At 45.9% G+C, this 21,749-nt stretch overlaps 1 protein-coding gene across 1 annotated transcript in view; it reads right to left on the bottom strand.

Annotated features, from left to right (window-relative positions):
- Window positions 1-21,749, bottom strand: part of lama3 (laminin, alpha 3) — a 195,125-nt gene that overhangs the window by 21,420 nt on the left and 151,956 nt on the right. Inside the window, 14 exon segments of the mRNA XM_078397982.1 lie at window positions 502-621; window positions 2,890-3,046; window positions 3,627-3,760; window positions 4,754-4,919; window positions 6,259-6,395; window positions 7,419-7,610; window positions 8,698-8,837; window positions 10,199-10,381; window positions 12,246-12,362; window positions 14,609-14,711; window positions 15,591-15,732; window positions 17,199-17,353; window positions 19,025-19,141; window positions 20,394-20,587. Of these exon segments, the coding sequence (XP_078254108.1) occupies window positions 502-621; window positions 2,890-3,046; window positions 3,627-3,760; window positions 4,754-4,919; window positions 6,259-6,395; window positions 7,419-7,610; window positions 8,698-8,837; window positions 10,199-10,381; window positions 12,246-12,362; window positions 14,609-14,711; window positions 15,591-15,732; window positions 17,199-17,353; window positions 19,025-19,141; window positions 20,394-20,587 (2,057 nt within the window).

Below are 21,749 nucleotides of genomic sequence, written 5' to 3'. Positions count from 1 at the left end.
GGAAGGATATAGGTGGAGACAGGAAGACAGTGGGAGAACTGGGAAGGGGAGGGGGAGAGAGGGACAGAGGAACTATCTAAAGTTGGAGAAGTCAATGTTCATACCTGATATTTCGCTTGGGCAGCTTGCAGCCCAGCGGTATGAACATTGACTTCTCCAACTTTAGATAGTTCCTCTGTCCCTCTCTTCCCCTCCCCCTTCCCGGTTCTCCGTCTATCTTCCTGTCTCCACCTATATCCTTCCTTTGTCCCGCCCCCCTGACATCAGTCTGAGGAAGGGTCTCGACCCGAAACGTTACCCATTCCTTCTCTCCTGAGATGCTGCCTGACCTGCTGAGTTACACCAGCATTTTGTGAATAAATATGTACAGTATGCACTAGGTATACCATATTTTTGGTACATTGGTATGGAAATAAGATAACAAGTATAAAGTAAACTACTGTAGTGTTTACATCTTTTCCACATACAGTATTCAGAAGAAAAACAATGAAATGTAATTACAATTTTCTCTTCGATGATGTCCAGTTCTTTGTCCGAGATGATGGGCTGGTTTACATTTGACTTGATGTTGTACCTGAACACCAACCTCCCCCCCTCGAGGGTCAGAGCACAGGTTGAATCCTGCAATCAATGGAAGAGCGGGTTATAAACCACATCCTTAAACAATAAGACGGATTCATGCGGGAGGGCAGGCAGCATCTATGTCAGGATCCGGCCACCTAGTTTAGTTTACTTTAGTTTAGAGATGCAGCGTGGACACAGGCCCTTCAGCCCACCAAAGATAGATACAAAGTGCTGGAGTAACTCAGCGGGTCAGGCAACATCTATGGACAAAAAGGATGGGTGACGCTTCAGGTCGGGACCCTCCTTCAGGCTCAATTACTCCAGCACTTTGTGGTTGACATTCCAACGACTCCAACTCCAACAAGTTACTTCAGCACTTTGTATATATCTTTGGTATAAACCAGAATCTGCAGTTCCTTGTCTCTATGTTCAGCCCACGCCGACCAATGATCACACGTTCACACTACTTCTATTCTACACACTAGGGACAATTTACAGAAGCCAATTAACCTACAAACCTGCACATCTTTGGAATGTGGGAGGAACCTGGAACTCCCGGAGGAAACCCACGCAGTCACAGGGAGAACGTGCAAACTCTGTACAGATAGCACCTGTAGTTAGGATCGAACCCGGGTCTCTGGTGATGTAAGGCACCAACTCTACTGCTGAGCTACTGTACTGCCCTGTCCAACATGCTGGTGGGACCACCCGGGGAACTCATTGAACAATAACTTGCTATAAACCAAGGGAACAAGGAATCTGAGGGGAAACCTGAACAAAACACAAAGTGCCTGAGGAACTCAGTGGGTCAGGCAGCATCTAGGGAGGGAAATGGACAGGCAATGTTTCGGGTCGGGACCCTTCAGACTCCATAGGTGGAAATGATATTAAGGAAGATAAGCAGTACATGAAAACACAACGTTTTCAAACTTAGGCAAGTCAGGAAAGAAGTCTTGTTTGAGAAGAATAACTCTGAAGTTATTTGATCTTCCTCAAATTTTAGGAACTAATAGTATCTGACATCTTATCTTTAATGTGCAGCTTTGATACAGAAACTACGCTGTATGTTCTTCAGTCCTGATTTGAAACATCATCTATCCATGTCCTCCAGAGATGCCGAAGGGAATGTGGGGAGTATAAAAGTGGATCAATGTAGGATTACCTACACAGTGTGACATTACAACAGGCAGGAGGCACAGAAACCTTGGGTTGGTTTCTCTAGAATGTCAGAGGCTGAGGGGAGATCTGATAGAAGTAAATGAAATTATGAGAGGCATAGATAGGGTAGACAGTCAGAACCCTTTTCCCAGCCTGGAAACATCAAAGGCTGGAGGGCATCGCTTCAAGCTGAATTTAAAGGAAATGTGTGGGGCAAGTTTTTTTTCAACAGGGAGTGGTGGGGGCCTGGAACATGTTGCCAGGGGTAGTGGTGGAGTCAGATATGATAGTAGCATTTACAAGGTGTTTAGACAGTCACGTGGATTCGCAGCGAATGGAGGAATATGGATTACGTGCAGGAAGAGGAGATTAATTTAATTTGGCATCATGTTTGACGGGAAGATTGTGGGCCAAAGGGCCTGCTCCTTCAGTGTTCCGTGATCTATATTCATAGAAACATAGAAACATAGAAAATAGGTGCAGGAGTAGGCCATTCGGCCCTTCGAGCCTGAAGTCCCACACCATCAGTTCAGGAACAGCTACTTTCCTTCAACCATCAGCTTCTTAAACTGACCAGCACAAGCCGAATCCTAACTTGGCAACAGAACACTACGGGCCACCTTTTGAACTACCATGCGCTTGTTTTCCAATTGTGGTTTACATAATATCTTATTTTTGCAAAGTCATGTGCAGAGTCTTGCAGAATTTCTGTGTAATTTATGTATGATTTATTTCTGTCGGTGTGGCCTGAGTCTATGTGCCTGTGATGCTACTGCAAGCAAGATTGTCATTGTACCTGCACCTCACCGTAGCTGTGCATCTGATAATACATTCAAAGTGACTCAGTGTAAACGGTTAGCTACAGCTCAGAGCCTTAACAAACTGCAGAGGCTGGGATCTGGAGGAAATAACAAAGTGCTGGAGGAACTCAGCGGGTCAGGCAGCATCTCTGGAGAAAAGGAATAGGTGACCTTTTGAGTTGGAACCCTCCTGCAGAACTCTGGGGGGTCAGGCAGCATCTGCATGTCTTGCTGAGTTCCTCCGGCACTTTGCTTTCTGGTTAAAGGGCAGCACGGACTTGATGGGTCGAAGGGCCTGTTTCGGCACTGTGTGAATCTATCATGTTAACCCTCTGAAGCAAGAGAAAGATAAACCAAATTATTTTACCGATTTCTCAAAGTATAGCAGCACCGCATCTTTATTGGAGGTTTGAATGGTTTGTTCGATTATTAATCTTTGCCCAACAATGGTCAGATTTATTAAGGCATATCCAGTGCCATCAAAATAGAAAGCGTCACTTCCTGGTTCCTTGTTTGGCTTATACCTGTAAAGGAAACAAACTGTTAGTTAACAGATTAAACTCTGATTATAACAGAACATGGATAACAGCGAATGTAGTCAACTAACAACGGCCCAATTTTAATTCTCACTCTGAAGGACTTAAGACCTTTTCCACACCGGTCACTTCCTCTTTCCCCACTCCCTCCGGCAGAAGGTACAGAAGCTTGAAAGCGCGCACCACCAGACTCAGGAACAGCTTCTTCCCCTCTGTTATCAGGCTTGTGAACGGTCCTTCCATAAGGTAGGGTACTGTCCGATTCACCTCCACCCCATTGCGGACATTGGACTTTGTCTGGAACTGATGCACTACAATGCTGAGAACCATATTCTGCACTCTGTATCTTCCCCTTTGCTCTATCTATTGGAATTGACTTTTGACGATTGTATTTATGTATAATATTATCTGCTCTGATGGGATGACATGAAAAACAAGACTTTTCACGGTATCTCGATAATAATTGGGATACTGCAATAATAAACCTAAATCTAAACCTAGAACATCTCTCCTGAAATAATGCTATTTACTTTAAGCCTGTTCCAAGCAGCGTTAACAAAGAACATACCTTTCACAGGGTCTGTCATTTGAAGTGTTGATGTTGAAGGCTTCCTCAAAGTTGTACAGGCTGATTAGTTTCTCATTCAGAATGCCAAGTTCAATACAACCTTCATATTTGGAATGATCTAATTCTGCAGGAGGCTAGACGACAAGAAAAGATGTTTACAATTAAAACAAACGTTTAAGCTGGAAAGGTGCAGAGAAGATTTACGGGGATGTTGGCGGGACAAGAGGCACAGGGAGAGGTTTGATAGGGTGAGATAGAGGTGCATAAAATCATGAACCTTTTTGCCAGGATGGATATGTCCAACACCAGAGGGCATAGCTACAAGGTGAGATGGGGAATATTTAAAGGAGATGTGCGTGCCAAGTTTTTTTACGCAGAAAGTGGTGGGGGCCAGGAGTGATGATGGAGGCAGATGCGATAGACACATGGAAGTGCAGGGAATGGAGGGATGTGGATCATGTACAGGCTGAGGAGGTCAGTTTAACGTGGCATCGTGTTTGGCACCAACATTGTGGGCCAAAGGGCCCGTTCCTGTGCTGTACTGTTCCATGTTCTATGATCTATGAAGCAGGAGGGGCTGAGAAAGCTGCAGAAAGAAGGTCTATCACATGATTTAATCTTCAGGTAAAAGGAAATGAGACACATGGACACAAAGTGTTGGAGTAACTCAGGCAGCATCCCTGGAGGACATGGATTCGGCCCCACAATATCTATTCCGTAGTTATGGCACAAATCTCTGCCCGTAGCTGATCCATATCCCTCCATCCCTGCATATCAATGTACATATCTAAAAGACTCGTAATTGCCACTCTTATATCTGCTTCGACCACCCAAATGACAAGACGCAAAGAGCTGGAGTATCTCTGGAGAACATGGATAAATGATGTTCCGGTCAGGACCTTTTCTTGAGTGTGAAAAAGGATTGCAACTCAAAAGATTCAGTCTGAAGAAGGGACCCGACCGAAAACGTCAACTATCCACACTCTCCGGTGACGCTGCCTGACCCGCTGAGTTACTCCAACACTTTGGGTCTTCTTTTGTAAGTCTGCACCTGCAGTTCCTTGTGACTACACAAATGATAAGGGCAGAATCCTTAGTTAAGAGGCCATGACGAGTAAAGGTTTTACCGTAAAGGATTGGGGGAATCCTCCCACGTAGAAGACAGCATCTTTTGGGTCCAGGTTGAGCAGCAGGTCGTTTCCGCCCGTGTTGGCGACGTAGGTACGGCTATCTTCGAGCTTGCCGCGGGCGAGGCTGACCAGACTGTAGTTCAACGCACCGTACTGCATGATCCTGCAAGAGAAGAGGTCAGTGTGAATTGCAAAGCCCGCGTGTGTGAATCAGCCACCCTCCTGCGGAGTTCACTGCTTGGTCTTTCTGCTGGGAAAAAGCAGGAATGGGGGGCTGATTTTGGATGATCAGCCATGATCATATTGAATGGTGGTGCTGGCTCGAATGGCCTATTCCTGCACCTATTTTCTATGTTTCTCTGGAACCTGCCTCTCCAGCACCAGTCTTCGCGGAAGTTTGATCGAGCTTACGTGAGCCCCCAAGGATAGAGAGAATCACGGTGGCTTTACAGCACACGTTTGGCCCACTGTGTTTGGCAGAGCCACTGTCCCAGCATCAGGGCTCAATCCTGACCTCGGGTGCTGGAGTTTGTACGTTCTCCCTGTGACCACGTGGCTTTCCTCCGGGTGACTTTAAAATCTGGAGATACAGCGTGGAAACTGGCTGTTCAACCTACCGATTCTGCACCGACCAGTGATCATTCGGTTCACTAGCACTATCCTACACACACTAGGGACAATGAACAATTTATAGAAGCCAATTAATTGACAAATAAGCACGTCTTTGGAACATAGGAAGAAACCGGAGCACCCGGAGGAAACCCACACGGTGTTGTGTCCGATAAAGGGAAAACATGAAAACTCCGCACAGACAGCAGCCGTAGTCAGGATTGAACTGCTGCCGCTGTGCCACTGTGCTGCCCTGTGCCATGGTGCTCTGGTTTCCTCCTGCACCCCAAAGAAGTTTACGTTTGTAGCTAAATTGCCCCTCATGTGTTGGGAGTGGATGGGAAAGTGGGGATGGCAGACCACCCACCAAGATGGATCCCACCCTCCTGCACTGTGGTAGCCCTGCATGGTCATGGCCCTTCTGGCACGGTGTAAATGTGGGCTGGATGTCTGTCTCCCTCTCTCTCAAGCAGCGAGTAGACCGCTGAGAAAGGAGGGGGGAGCTGGTGGGGGCTGTCTGTGGACCAGCGGCCACCCGACAGACTCTGGTCACCGCTGCAAGATAAAACCGTGCAGTGAACTTTTGTAACTTTGTTGGCGCCAGAATCGTGGTGAGGTCTGCTGTGTGATTTTACAGGGTTGCATGCAAAACAAAGCATTCACTGTTCCTCGGTACATGTGACAATAAGGTAGCATTGAACCATTGACAGTGTGTGAAAAATAAAGAGTTCATAAGATCAGGATTAGGCCATTCTGTCCATCAAATTTACTCCGCCATTCAGTCATGGTTGTTCTATCTCTCCCTCAACCCCTTTCTCCGGCCTTCTCCCCATAACGAATACAACAAATAGCAACTGCACAAAGATTTCGAAGTAGTCAAGAGCATGTGTTACCTCTCGAACTTGATGTGGTCGAAGCTTTTGATGCTGACCACTCTGTCTGAGAGGATCCGTTCAACCTTGGCCCCCAGTTTGTAGATGGTCACCAACTTCTCATTCACCAGCAACATCCCCAGGTAATCCTTGGAGGTCTGGGGTTTAAAGGGAAATTATTTATCAGATGTTAAAAACCTAAACCTTTACCAGATCTACTCAGCCAACGTAAGGTAGACACAGAACCTTTGTCTCGGAGTGGAAATATCAAAAACTAGAGGGCATAGCTTTAAGGTGAGGGGGCAAAGTTTAAAGGAGATGTGTGGGGCAAGAATTTTTTACACAGAGGGTGGTGAGTGTATGGAACGCACTGCCACGGGTGATGGTGAAGGCAGATACAATAGTGATATTTAGATAGAACAGAACAATACAGCACAGGAGTAGGTCCTTTGGCGCACAATGTCTGTGCCGATCATGATGCCAAGAACAATCCTCACCTGTATGTATACACTATATACACACACACACACGTAGGGGTCAGTGCAGGGAATGGAGGGGTATAGCTCATGTTCAGGCAGAAGAGATCAGATTAACTTGGCATTATGTTCAGCATGAACAGTGTGGGCCGAAGGGCCTGTTCCTGTTTATCTTCATGTCATAGGAGCAGAATTAGGCCATTTGGCCCATTGAGTCTACTCTGCCATTCAATCATGGCTGATCTATCTTTTTCTCTCAAACCCATTCTCTTGCCCTCTCCCCATAACCTTTGACATTCTCACTAATCAAGTACCTGTCAATTTCCGCTTTAAAAATACCCGATGACTTGGCCTCCTCAGCTGTCTGTGGCAACGAATTCCACAGATTCACCACCCTCTGGCTCAAGAAATTCCGCCTCATCTCCATTCTAAAGGTACGTCCTTTAATTCTGCGGCTGTGCCCTATGGTCCTAGACTCTCCCACTATTGGAAGCATCATCTCCACATCCACTCTATCCAGGCCTTTCACCTCTTTGAAACTTCCAAGTTTCAATGAGGTTCCCCCTCATCCTTCTAAACTCCAGTGAGTACAGGCCCAGATCCGTCAAACGCTCATCATACGTTAACCCAATCATCCCCGGGGATCATTCTCGTAAACCTCCTCTGGACACTCTCCTGTGTTGAGAGTGTTCTGAGATTACTTACATTCCTGTGCCCCAGGTACAAGACGAACATGTCTTTGGATTGCTGTCGTTTCCGTCTCCTGTTGTCCCCTCGTGAAACATCTGGCCGTTTCAGGTACAGGAGGAGGGAATTATAAGCCTTCATGGAGTCCAGGTTATCGGGGAGTCGTACCTCTACCCCAGAGTCACCATTGAATTTCATCGCCACGTTTATCTACAACATAAGAGAGAGAAAATATTTCAGCAATAGGCTCGGTTACGGAAAGACCATTGTGTTTCCACAGCGACCTCTTGGCCCAGGACACCCAAAGCATAGGCCACTTCTCTTTGATCATCGTTACCTTTTGCATAACTTTCATTCATTTGTTCTATATCTCTCTTAATCACCGTCTATACCTCCCGTTTCCCTTTCCCTTACTCTCAGTCTGAAGAAGGGTCTCAACCCGAAACATCACCCATTCCTTCTATCCAGAGACGCTGCCTGCCCCGCTGAGTTACTCCGGCATTTTGTGTCTATCTTTTGTCGAAGTTGGGATGTTATCTTACAGTTGTGCAAGATGTTGATGGGGACACATTTAGTGTATTGTGTTCGGTTTTGGTCACCCTATTACAGAAAGGATGTTGTTAGGCTAGGGGCGATGGGACTGCATGAAGGTGATAGGCCCAAAGGCCTATTTCTGTGCTGTACACGTATCTGACTAGTTGTACAAGGCATTAGTGAGTCTGCACATGGAGTATTGTGTTCAGGTTTGGTCACCTAATTATACCTGGCACAGAACAGATGCTATTAAACTGTGTGCAGGAAGATTCACGAGTATGTTGCCAGGCCCTGAGGGCCTGAGCTATAGAGAGAGGTTGAGCTAACTAAGACTTTAATACTTGGAGTCAGGGGGTTGAGGGGTGAACTTAAAGAAGTGCATAAAATCATGAGGGGGATAGGGTGAATGCATGTCTTTTATCCAGAGAAGGAGAATCAGGAACCAGAGGCCATATGTTTAATGATAGAGGGGAAAGATTTAATAGGAACCCGAGGGGTAAGATTTTCACACAGAGGGTGGTGGGTGCATGGAACGGGCTGACAGAGTAAGTAGTTAAGGGAGGTACAATAACAATTAAAAGACATGGACAGGTACATGGAAAGGACAGGTTTAGAGTTTGAGTCTATCTTCTATGTTACCAGAGATTTATTAAACATACAATTGTATTTATCAGTAATTAGAGAGATATTTCCAATAGATGTCTGAGTCCAGGTATAGACAGAAGTGTCTTTGACGTTACTGAGTTAGTCTTCTAATGCTCACTTTGTTTGCAGCTTCTCGAGCCTGGTCAATAAGTTCCCGGATACGGTCGATATTTTTGGAGATATTGTTGACAGGTTGTATAAGGCTCAAATCCTTTAGTTTCTGGACCAACCCCGGCAGACTGTCGGTCAAATTTTTCACTGCAAAGGAGAAAAGATATTTAACGGTCAATATGTATCTAGGGAGGCCATTCTGCCCATTGAACCCAGGTCGGCTCACGGAGCAACCCCATGGCCCCACACATTGATAACGTGGATGGAACAGTACAGCACAGGAACAGGCTCTTCTGCCCACAATACTGTATTGACCATGACGCCCAGCTAGACTAATCTCATCTGCCTGCACGTGATTCATGCACTATCCCATGCACTTTCATGCGGCTATCTAAAAGACTCCTAAAAGCCACCATCACATCTGCTTCCACTACCACTTCCAGCAGTGCGTTCCATGCCCCCACCACTCTCTGTGTAAAAAAACTTGCCACATGCATCTCCTTTAAAGTTTGTCCCTCTCACTTTATAGCTATGTCCTCTAGATATGGACATTTCCACGCTGGGAAAAAGGTTATGGCTGTCTACCCCAGCTATGCCTCTCATAGTTTTATATATGAGGGCAACATTCTCTGCAAATTTCCATCAACTCTTCCGGGAACTCCTCCAACTAAGGGATTAGTACTGGAAAGCCTTAGTTCAAGAAAACTATGCATCAGTGTCCAAAACCGGAAGCTGGAAAGGGTGCAGAGAAGATTTTCAAGAATGTTGCCAGGACTCGAAGGCCTCCTATAGGGAGAGGTTGTGCAGGCTAGGACTGCATTATCATAACGTTTAAGAAATATTTAGACAGGTGTACAGGGATAGGACCAGTTTAGAGGGAAATGGGCCAACGCCATGTGACTAGTGGGAAATGGGACTAGTGAAGATGGGGCGTATTGGTCGGCATGGGGAAGTTGGGCCGAAAAGCCTCTTTCCACACTGTATGACTCTCTGTCTCTCAACAAGGATGCAATACAAGGCCATTCAGTCCATTATGTCTGGGCTGGTTCTTTCAGAAAGGTCTACTCCCCCTTTCTTTCACACAGTCATGCACGTCTTTCATCTTCAACATATTGTCATATCACACGGGAGAATAGGAGGCTATTTGGCCCATCAAGTCCATGCTGGGTCGCAGTGTCATTTCATTAGCAATGAATAGAGTGGTCCTGACCTCCCATCTACCACATTGGAGATCTATGAACTATCTTTAATCAGACTTTACTGGACTTTTCCTTGCAATAAACGTTATTTCCTTTATCCTGTATCTACACACTGTGGATGGCTCGATTGTAATCATGTGTAGTCTTTCCAGTGACTTGATAGCACGCCACAAAAAGCTTTTCACTGTACCTCGGTACACGTGACAGTAACAAACGAAACTAAACAAAATACTTCTTTACCATCCTCTCTTTTCCTTCCCCGTCAGATAGAGACTAACATTGGCCTCCAAAAGGAACCGTTCGACTTACCTGACTCTTCCGCTTTGTTTAGCACGGTGTTAAACTCAGAGATGTTTGGGAAATTTTGCGTGGTTCTGTTCATGTTTCCGACATCATCGATTATGGGCTGCAACTTGTCCATCACGCGAGTGGCAACGTCATTTGCCCCACTGGCCGTGGCCTTCGCTTGGTCTAAAGTCTGGCCCACGCCATCTGTTCAAAGAAGCACGTTGGAAATATATAGCTGAATAATGTCAGGCTGGAATAAATAGTGGGCAACCCGCACCCCATGTGTACATGGAAGGATCTACGCAAAATGCATGAAGGATTAGAGGGTACTAGACAAAGTGGACCCGTTGGGCCCAAACCTCTCCTGTCCTCCCCCCTCTCCCCTCAACCCCCCCCTCCCCTCTCCCTTCTCCCCCACTCCCCCCTCCCTCCTCCCCTCCCCTCCTTTTAAACTTTAAAATGTGAATAGCTTTAAAAATATAACACCGATTTCAATAAAACTACTTGCATTATCACTAAAGTGACAATGGTGAGTAAGGTGGGCCTAAAATTGTCGTGCTATCGTGCACCGTTTTGGCTGAAGTTCAGTCACAAACAAGATAACAAACGAGAGTTTTAGTATATAGATTAGACTTTAGACTTTAGAGATACAATGGGGAAAAAGTCCCTTCGTCCCATCGAGTCAGCGCTGACCAGCGACATGAGCACCATCCTACACACGAGGGACAATTTACAATTTATTACCAAAACCAATTAACCTACAAACCTGCACGTCTTTGGAATGTAGGAGGAAACCAGAGCCCCCATAGAAAACCCACATGGTCACAGGGAGAACGTACAAACGCTGTACAGGCAGCACATAGAGTCAGGATCACACACTGGTCTCTGGCACTGGGGCAGCAACTCTACCGCTGTGTGACTGGGCCACCCTGCACTAGTATTAGCTAGAAGTTGAGGTTTAACTTGGCACCCACCACTCTCTGTGTCAAAAAACTTGCCCCACGCAATTCCTTATCCCTCTCAGCTCAAATCTATGACTTCTATTCTTTGACATTTCCATCCTGCGGAAAAAGGTTCTGTCTACCTTATCGACATGACTCATTATGTTGTAAACTTCTATCTGGTCTCCCGTCAACCTCCGACACTCCAGACAACACAATCTACGATTGTCCAACCTCTCCTTAAAGCTAATGCTCTCTAAACCCAACAGCATTCTGGAAAAAAGGAATATGTGGCATTTCAGGTTGAGACCCATCTGAAGAAGGATATCGTCACGAAACATCACCAGTTCACTTTCTCCAGGGATGCTGCCTGACCTGCTGTGCTGCTCCAGCACTTTGTGTTTATCTTCAGTGTAAGTCCCAGCATCTGCAGTTCCTTCTTAAGCATTCTGGAAAATCTTTTCTGCACCCTCTCCAAAGCCTCCCTTTAATTGTGAAGACCAGAACTGCACACAATATTCCAAACACAGCCTCACTGGAGTCTTACAAAGGTGCAACATGGCTCTCTTTGAAGTAGCCAGAGGAGATAACCTGTGGGTGGCACAGTGACGCAGCGGTAGAGTGGCTGCCTTACAGCGCCAAAGACAAGCGTTCCTTCCTGACTACAGGTGCTGTCTGTGCGGAGTTTGCACCTTCTCCCCGTGACCGCATGGGTTTTCTCACGGTCACACTCCAAAGACGTGCAGGTTTGTAGGTTAATTGGCTTCTGTAAATAGTCCCAAGTGTGCAAGATGGTACAAGTGTATGGGGTAGTCACGGACCTGGTGGGCTGAAGGGCCTATTTCTGCACTGTATCTCTAAAGTTAAAAAAAAGTTTTAAAAAAGAAGGGTCCCGACCCGAAACTTGGTCTGTCCATTTTTTCCAGACTCTGAGTTTATCCAACACTTTGTGTTTTGTTCAAGTTTACAACATTTGCAGTTCCTTGTATCACCATTTCCTGACTCTTATACTCAATGCTCTGACTGATGAAGGCAAGCATACCACGCCCCTCCTTTATCACTCCATCTACAATGTGTTGCCAGCATCAGGCAGGGGTTTTCCATGGTCCCAGTGCTGAGTGCCTTACCTCTGTTTATTTGGTTCAGCTTTTGCCTGAGACTGATAAGATTTTTCAACATTTGATCTTTCTTCGCAGTCCCATCCAGGAGTCGTTTTTTCGCCTCTTCGAGTGTCGGGATGACATCTGAAAAAAGGCAAAAGAGGCATTCTCGTTACTGCGTGCAAGTATTTGGAATTTACAAAAATAAGTTTACAATGCAAAGAAAGACACAAAATGCTTTGAAGGCAGCATCTCGGGAGGTTATGGTTAGGCAACGTTTCAGGTGGGTGGGGGGAGAGCTGGACGAGGGGCGGGAATGGGACAAGATGACAGAAGCAGTGCACAAACTTCATGCACTGGCTGGACCCCAGCTGGGTCATGGGCTCCAGGTCTGGTCACCACTCTGTAGGGAGTGATGGTACACCGTGGGGACAGCAGTAGAGTTGCTACCACACAGCTCCAGACAACCAGGTTCGATCCTGATTACGGATGTGTGTGTGTCGCGGAGTTTGCAGGTTTGCGTGGGTTTTCTTCGGGTGTTCCGGTTTCCTCCCACACTCCAAAGACGTGCCGGGTTCGTAGGTTAATCGGCTTCTGTAAATTATCTTACAGTGTAAGATAGAATGAGTGTAAGCGGGTGATTGCTGGTCGGCACAGACTCAGTGGGCTGAAGGGCCTGTTTCCATGTTGTGTCTCTAAATTAAGCTAGACAAGAAGGTCCCAGAGAGGGCGTGGTGAGGACTTACTGAAAGGGTACCAGACATGAGGGATTCAAAGTCCAAGGTCAGAGTGGAGAAGATCATATGGCCATAAGGAGTACGATCACAATCATACTTTATTAGCCTAGTATGTTTTGCAACATATGAGGAATGTCATTTGCCATACAGTCATAACAATGAAAAGCAACAGGACACACAAAATACATTTTAACATGAACATCCACCACATTGACTCCTCCACATTCCTCACTGTGATGGAAGGCGAAAAAAGTTCAATCTCTCCCTTCTTTGGCCTCCAGCGGTCGGGGGCCTCTTCTAACCTTCCGTTGACGGGACGTTCTCGACTCCCTTAGCCGGCAGCGGGTCTTCAGCCATTCAGCCCATTAAATCTACCCCGCCATTCAATCATGGCTGATCTAGCTCTCCCTCCCAACCCCATTGTCCTGCCTTCTCCCCATAACCTCTGACACCTGAAATAATCAAAAATCTATCTATCTCTGCCTTAAAAATAACGGCCTCTACAGCCTTCTGTGGCAAATAATTCAGTTGAAGATGGCGGAGAAGAGAATTGAAGATGGTGGAGAAGATAGTTGGAAATAAAGGAATAAAGGCCAATGGAATGTTGGCCTTCATAACAAGAGGAGTTGAGTATAGGAGCAAAGAGGTCCTTCTGCAGTTGTACAGGGCCCTAGTGAGACCGCACCTGGAGTACTGGGTGCATTTTTGGTCTCCAAATTTGAGGAAGGATATTCTTGCTATTGAGGGCGTGCAGCGTAGGTTTACTAGGTTAATTCCCGGAATGGCGGGACTATCATATGTTGAAAGACTGGAGCGACTAGGCTTGTATACACTGGAATTTAGGATGAGAGGAGATCTTATCGAAACGTATAAGATTATTAAGGGGTTGGACATGTTAGAGGCAGGAAACATGTTCCCAATGTTGGGGGAGTCCAGAACAAGGGGCCACAGTTTAAGAATAAGGGGTAGGCCATTTAGAACTGAGATGAGGAAAATATTTTTCAGTCAGAGAGTTGTGAATCTGTGGAATTCTCTGCCTCAGAAGGCAGTGGAGGCCAATTCTCTAAATGCATTCAAGAGAGAGCTGGATAGAGCTCTTAAGGATAGCGGAGTCAGGGGGTATGGGGAGAAGGCAGGAACGGGGTACTGATTGAGAATGATCAGCCATGATCACATTGAATGGCGGTGCTGGCTCGAAGGGCCGAATGGCCTCCTCCTGCACCTATTGTCTATTGTAAAGGAGGGGGTGAGGAAGATAGTAGACGGGGGGAAATGTTTTTCATCGGTAGAGATCTCAAGGATCGGGGGCTATGGATTATGATTTTAGGCAAAGGGAAAGTGAGGATAAACCTTTTTGTCAGGTGAGTCAGTCATGGAATTAGTACTGGAGAAGGAATTATTTGCAAAGGGCACAAAGGAATGGGACTGGTTTACTGGTGATCTACTGGGATCTCAATGGACCGAATGGCATCTTTCAGTTCCTGCACTATACGGTTCTTTGTTCTGGTTCCATTTGCCTGCAATTGGCCCATATCCCACGAAACCCTTCCAGCTATTTATGTCAGATCTTCTTTTAGTTCCAGGATTGAAATATTTCCCTGTAATGTCATCATTGTGAACTCCATAAACCTCTATGTTTGCTAAATATCCTACCTGTGTTCAATGTCCTCTCAGCGTCTCTTGTCAAGGAAAGGACACTGTCACTGTCACTGTTCACAACAGCTGCTTGTCCAGGCAAATCCTGCTTCACCACCGTCTGGAAATACAATGGGAAAGGTCAGTAATAAAGTCATACTGCACAAAAACAGGCCCTTCAGGCTAACCCGTTCATGCCCCATCTACACTGCTCTCATTTGCCAGCATTTGACCCATATCCCTCTATACCTTTCCTGTCCATGTATTTGTCTGTGTCTTTTAAATGCTGTTATAGTATCTGCCTAAACTACTTCCCTGGCAGCTCGATTCACCACTCCCTGCTTCTCCACTCTATATACTAATTTTATCTGCACTTTCTCTGAAACTATACCACTACCACGCTGTAACACTATATTCTGCACTCTGGTATTCTTCTCTTTGAACTACCTGTTGTACATATGTGTGGTTTGATGTAACCATCCTATCGCCAACTCGAGAGCAGTCCTGACCTACCCTCTACCTCATTGGAGACCCTCAGACTATCTTTAATCGGACTTTACTGGACTTTGTCTTGCACCAAACATTATTCCCTTTGAAGATCTGAAGAAAGGTTCCGACCTGAAACGTCACCCATCCTTTTTCTCCAGAGATGCTGCCTGACCTGCTGAGTTACTCCAGCACTTTGTGTCTATCTCCAGTGTAAACCAGCATCTGCAGTTCCTTTCTACACATTATTCTCTTTATCCTGTATCTACATCATGGGCTTGACTGTAATCATGCGCAGTCTGTCGCTGACTGGATGGCATGCAATAAAAAAGATTTTCACTGTATTTTGGTACACGTAACAATAATAAACTAAACTACTCATGTGTGGAATGAGTTGATTTGATAGCACACAAACAAAGTTTTTCACTGTATCTTGTGACAATAATAGACCTATACCAAAACCAAACCATCTATCAGGGCCCCAGCTGATCTTGCGCTATAGTTCGATGGTTACCTGCAAAGCATCATCTGCTGCTTCCTCTGCTCTCTTTGCTGCTGCTTCTGCAGCATTGACTGCGTTGATTATGTTCTCATAGGCATCGGAGGCATTGATGACGCGCTGGAGGAGGGAGTCCTGGTTCACTTCTTCTATGGCTCTGTGACAATGCAAACAATCAATAACCAAACTTCAAACATCTACGATCTTCACCACACCTTTCCCCTCAGTGTAACCCAATCAACCCTATCTCAATGATTCAACAATTCAATGATATTTTATTGTCACATGTACCTAGCTAGGTACAGTGAAATGCTTTTATGCATACAACCTTGCACACGATACTTGTTTTGCATTAACGGACAGCATGGTGGCGCAGCAGTAGAGCTACTGCCTAACAGAGCCAGAGACCAGGGTTCGATCCTGACTAGTCTGTATGGAGTTTGTATGTTCTCCCTGTGAACCTTCGTGGGTTTTCTCCATGAGCCCACGAGGTTTCCTCCCACACTCCAAAGATGTACAGGTTAGTAGGTCAATTGACTAAAGTTGTAAATTGTCCCTAGTGTGTGCGGGATAGTGTTGGTGCGCAGGGATCGCTGGTGGGTGCGAATTCAGTGGGCTGAAGGGCCTGTTTCCGCGCTGTATCTCTAAACTAAACTAAACTAAACCCGATAAAATCATACAGCAGACCCCACCTAGGCAGTACACAAGAGTTACCATGTGTCTGGCACTGGTAACGTTACAAAAGTTCACCAATCCAAATTTAAAATCCAGTGCACAGTGAATGGCACAGGTAAGTCCTGGGGAGTGTTGTAGAACAGATGGATCTAGGAGTACAGGTACATAGGTCCCTGAAAGTGGCGTCAGAGGTAGATGAGGTGTTGAAGAAGGCTTTTGGTACATTGGCCTTCATCAGTCAGGGAACTGAGTATAGAAGTTGGGACATAGTGTTACAGTTGTGCAAGATGTTTGTGAGGCCGCACTTTGAGTACTTTGTTTGGTTTTGCTCACCGTGTTATAGGAAAAATGCCATTAAACTGGAAAGAGCACAGAGAAGATTTATGAGCATGTTGCCAGGACTTGATGGCCTGATCTAAAGGGAGAGGTTGGGCAGGCTGGGACTTTATTCCTTGGAGTGCAGGAGGCTGAGGGGTGATCATACAGAGGTGTATAATAATCACGAGGGGGTTTACAAAGTGAATGCACCGTCCTTTTTACGGGAGAGGGGATTCAAGAACCAGAGGATATAGGTTTAGGGTGAGAAGGGAAAGATTTAAGCGGAACCCGAGGGGCAACTTTTTCATACAGAAAGTGTTGCATATATGGAATGAGCTGAACAGAGGAAGTAGTTGAGGCAGATAATTTAACAACATATGGGCAACTACATGGATAGGAAAGATTTAGAATAATATGGGCCAAATGTGGGCAGATGGGACAAGATTTACATTGTACCTGCCATCACCGTATTTGTACATAGGACTACTAAACTCAACCTTAAGCCGTAACCCCTCTCTACTGCCCTGTTCCCACAGTCAGGAGGGGTTAGCATTGACAGGCATGATGGCCAGCATCGATGGGGTGGGCCGAAGGGCCGAAGGGCCTCTGTTTGCCTTTGATCACTCTCACCTCTGGAGCTGCTTGGAGAGCTGATGCAGACTGTCGGCGTGGTCCTCTGCACGCAATACAATAGACTCCTTGCTGGCCGCCTCTGCCAGATGCCTCATCTTCTCATTGAGCAAAGTCAAGGCTCCGTCCAACTCCGCACCCTGCTTCTCGTAATCCTGGGTAAGGGAAACACGGTAAGAGGCAGAAACTCCTGACGGTAACAACGACTCAGACAAAAGAGATCGACTGTCTAATTGTATCACCCACAGCGTCAATGGTGTGGAAGCAGAAATGGTTGAGAGCTTCAATGGTTCAATGGTTCTTTATTTGTCACACATGCAACTGCACAGAGAAATTCTTTTTGCATATTTACACATGCAGGCGCTGCCTTAGGTACAGAAGTGTGAAAAAGCACACCTCCAGATTCAGGGACAGTTTCTTCCCAGCTGTTATCAGGCAACTGAGCCATCCTACCCACTTCTAAAGAGCAGTCCTGAACTACTATCTATGCCATTGGAGACCCTCGGACTATCTTTGATCAGACTTTACTGGCTTTATTTTGCACTAAACATTATTCACGTTATTCCCTTTATCGTGTATCTGTACACTGTGAATGGCTCGACTGTAATCATGTATTGTCTTTCTGCTGGCTGGTTAGCACGCAACAAAAGCTTTTCACTGTACCTCGGTACCCGTGACAATAAACTAAACGGAACCATTTTTTAACTCCATTTCCACGTCCAAAGTCAGTCCGGTCAGCCCGCACGTTCAGTCCGGTCAGCCCAGTCAGTCCAGTCAGTCCGCACGTTCAGTCCGGTCAGTCCAGTCAGTCCGCACGTTCAGTCCGGTCAGCCCGCACGTTCAGTCCGGTCAGTCCGGTCAGCCCGCACGTTCAGTCCGGTCAGTCCGGTCAGCCCGCACGTTCAGTCCGGTCAGTCCGGTCAGCCCGCACGTTCAGTCCAGTCAGCCCGCACGTTCAGTCCGGTCAGTCCGGTCAGCCCGCACGTTCAGTCCGGTCAGTCCGGTCAGCTCGCACGTTCAGTCCATTGGAGCAGTTCACCAAGTTATTTGGCGTCAATATTACCAATGATCTGTCATTGACCAACCAGACCGAATTGACAGCTGAGAAGGCACACCAACACCTCTACCTCTTTGGGAAATTTGACATGTCTCCAATGACTCTACAGGTGCACCATAGAAAGCACACAGTTGCATCACAGCTTGGTTTGGGAACAGCTCTGCCCACGACAAGAAATTGCAGAGTTGTGGATGAAGCCCATTCCATCCCACAGACCAGACTCCCCACCATCAACTCCATCTATGCTACCTCGAGAAAGCAGCCAACATAATAAAAAAATGCAGCTAATGTCATCAAAGAGCCACACCACCCTGGCCACGCTCTCATCTCGTTGTTACCATTAGGAAGGTACAGGAGCCTGAAAACCATGGCTTCCAGGTTCAAGAATAGCTTCTTCCTTGCAACCATCATGTACACTGCACAACTCTAACTTCAGCCCTATCTCAGCAATGATCTGCTGCCGACTTCGTTTTGGTTGCACTATGTACTACGGTTTTGCTCTATGATGCTCTGGTTAACATAGAGAAACATAGCAAATAGGTGCAGGAGGAGGCCATTCTGCCCCTCGAGCCAGCACCGTGTTACTGATTATTAATTTATAACTATTGTTTATTGTACATTTATCTGTGTATTATTGTGCTAATGGGCCTGTAAAGCTGCAGCAAGTGAGAATTTCATTGTTCTGTTGCCAGTAATATGACAATTAAACATTCTTGACTCTGGGAGCTCTGTTCGTTGGTCACAAGGTTACGTGCTGATGCCGACTCACCTGCTGGCTGTCATCCAGCATATGGAGCATGTCTCTGAGCTTGCCGAGAGTGTCATTCGCCATTTCAATCAAGTTTGAGGTTTCCAGTTTTTTATCTTCCAATTCATTGTGTTTTTCCTGTGGAGAAACATGATGTTTGACTTGCAGTATCGCGCTAGAGATACAGAAGAGAAATTGGCCCTTCCGCCCACCGAGTCCGCGCCAACCTGCGATCCCTGTTCACTAGCACTATCCTACACACACTAGGACCAATTTACAATTATACCAATTGTGTACCAATTGGCCTAGAAACCTGTACATGAAACTGGAGATCCCGGAGAAAACCCATGAAGGTCACGGGGAAAAAGTACAAACTTTGTACAAACAGCACTCGTGGTCAGGATCGAACCCGGGTCTCTGGTGCTGTAAGGCAGCAACTCTACCGCTGCACCACCATGCCGCCCATGCGTCTCAAAAATCCAGTTACAATGGTCCATGGAGCGGGAAGGTTTAGAGAGGTACACAAGAAACTGCAGATGCTGGAACCTTGAGCAAAACAAAGAGTGCTGGAGGAACTCAGCGGATCAGGTAGCATCTGTGACAGGTGACGTTTCAGGTCGGGACCCTTCTTCAGACTGATTTCATTCTTCATCAGTCTGAAGGTCCCAACCCGAAATGTGATCTGCCCATTTCCCTCCACAGATGCCGCATGACCCGCTGAGTTCCCTTTATCCTGTATCTGCACACTGTGGACAGCTCGATTGTAATCATGTATAGTCTTTCCAGTCACTTGATAGCACGCAACAAAAAGCTTTTCACTGTTCAGTACTAAAATAAACCATCCATAGATGCTGCCTGACCCGCTGAGTTCCTCCAGAACTTTGAAAATTCCAAACATAACACAAACTAAAGGCTGATAGTACCAGTTCTCTGCCAACAGATGTCGCTGGTGTGTGTTAAATAGATTAGCTTCACCTTGGCTGAAACCAGATCTCTTCACAAAGTGCAGATGTTCCATGGAATGCCAATCAGACATCGATAGGGTAGACGGCCAGAATCCTTATTCACAGGCAGGAAATGTCAAAGACTAGAGGGCATAGCCTTAAGATGAGAGTGGGAATGTTTAAAGGAGATGTGCGGGACATGTTATTTACACAGAGGGTGGTGAGTGACTGGAACGTGCTGGAACGTTCAGCACGGACATTGTGGGCTGAAGGGCCTGTTCTTGTGCTGTACTGTTGTATGTTCAAAGTGGGTTGGTGTTACAAGGCAGACAGACTGAAGCAGTCCCTGAGGGCTACCACATGGCCTGACCTTCGTGTAAAACTGATCAGAATACAATCTTACAGAAAAGAAACAGATAATATAATTTTCATACAAAATTAGTCACCTTAATGGCTTCCAGTGCGATGGAGTTAATTTTGTTGATGTCTTCAGCCTTCTTGGTTAAGTTTGCTGCCTCAGTCATTGCTTCTTGAAGATCCATCAGTTTCAACAGATATGAGCTTAATGCATCCTTTATATCTGTGGCAAGCATCTTGTTCTCATTGATATTTTTTAGAATATTCTTAATCCGATCAAGCACTGTAAGATTATAAACATAGAGTCATAGAGTGAAACTGTGTAGAAACAGGCCCTTCGGCTCAACTTGCCCACACCGACCAAAATGTCCCATCTACACTAGTCTGTGTTTGGTCTATATCCCTCTAAACCTGTCCTGCCCATATCTAAATGTTTCTTAAACATTGTGCCTCAATGTGCCTAAACCTGTCTCAACTACCTCCTCCAGCAGCTCGGTCCATACACCCACCACCCTTTGTGTAAATAGGTTATGTCTCAGGTTCCTATTAAATCTATCTTCCCCCCTCACCTTAAACCTATGTCCTCTGGTTCTCGATTCCCCTACTCTGGGTAAAAAAGCCTGCGTGTTTACCTGATAAATAACAACGATCAAGTTTGCTTCAAATAAAAATTATTCACAATGATTTAAATAATCATATTCAAACGCCAGTAAAATAACATGTTAAATTCAAATCAAGTCAAATCTCTCACCAACCTCTCAGAGATCTCCATCTCAAATGTTCATAACCCAATTAATTTTCTGTTCAATTTCCCTTTAGGTTCATCTTCTCTTTAACAAATCGCCATTGTTGTGTCTAATCAAATGTCTATTTAAAGTTTTGTCCTCTGTTTCTCAATTTCCCTATTCTGTGCATTTACTCTATTTATTCCTCTCATGATCTTGCACACAAGGAACTTAGGTTATAAGGTGGCAGATAATATGTTGGTAAAACAAGCCTGCAGAATAGATGGAATCCAGCTTGTCTAGTAGCGGGTATTATACACAATGCTCAAAATCCAGGAAGAAACTGCAGGAAGGATTTTATTGGGATGCATCAGAGCTTGGTTTGGGAACAGCTCTGTCCAAAACCACAAGGCATTGTAGAGATGTGTAGGAAAAAAAAACTGCAGATGCTGGTTTAAATCAAAGGTAGACACAAAATGCTGGAGTAACTCAGCGGGTCAGGCAGCATCTCAGGAGAGAAGGAATGGGTGACGTTTCGGGTCGAGACCCTTCTCCAGCAGCAGAGAGTTGTGGATGTAACCTAGTCCATCACACAGACCAGACTCCCCACCATCGGCTCCATCTGTACTTCACTCTGCCTCGGGAAAGCTGCCAACATAATCAAGGATCAACCACTCACGCCCCAGTCATTCCTTCTTCTCGCCACTCCCGTTGCTAAAC

The sequence above is a fragment of the Rhinoraja longicauda genome, chromosome 4 (assembly GCF_053455715.1).
Source record: "Rhinoraja longicauda isolate Sanriku21f chromosome 4, sRhiLon1.1, whole genome shotgun sequence".
Taxonomy (NCBI): Eukaryota; Metazoa; Chordata; class Chondrichthyes; order Rajiformes; family Arhynchobatidae; genus Rhinoraja; species Rhinoraja longicauda.
The sequence above is the reverse complement of the archived record's forward strand: the minus strand, read 5'-3'. Positions and strand labels throughout refer to the sequence as shown.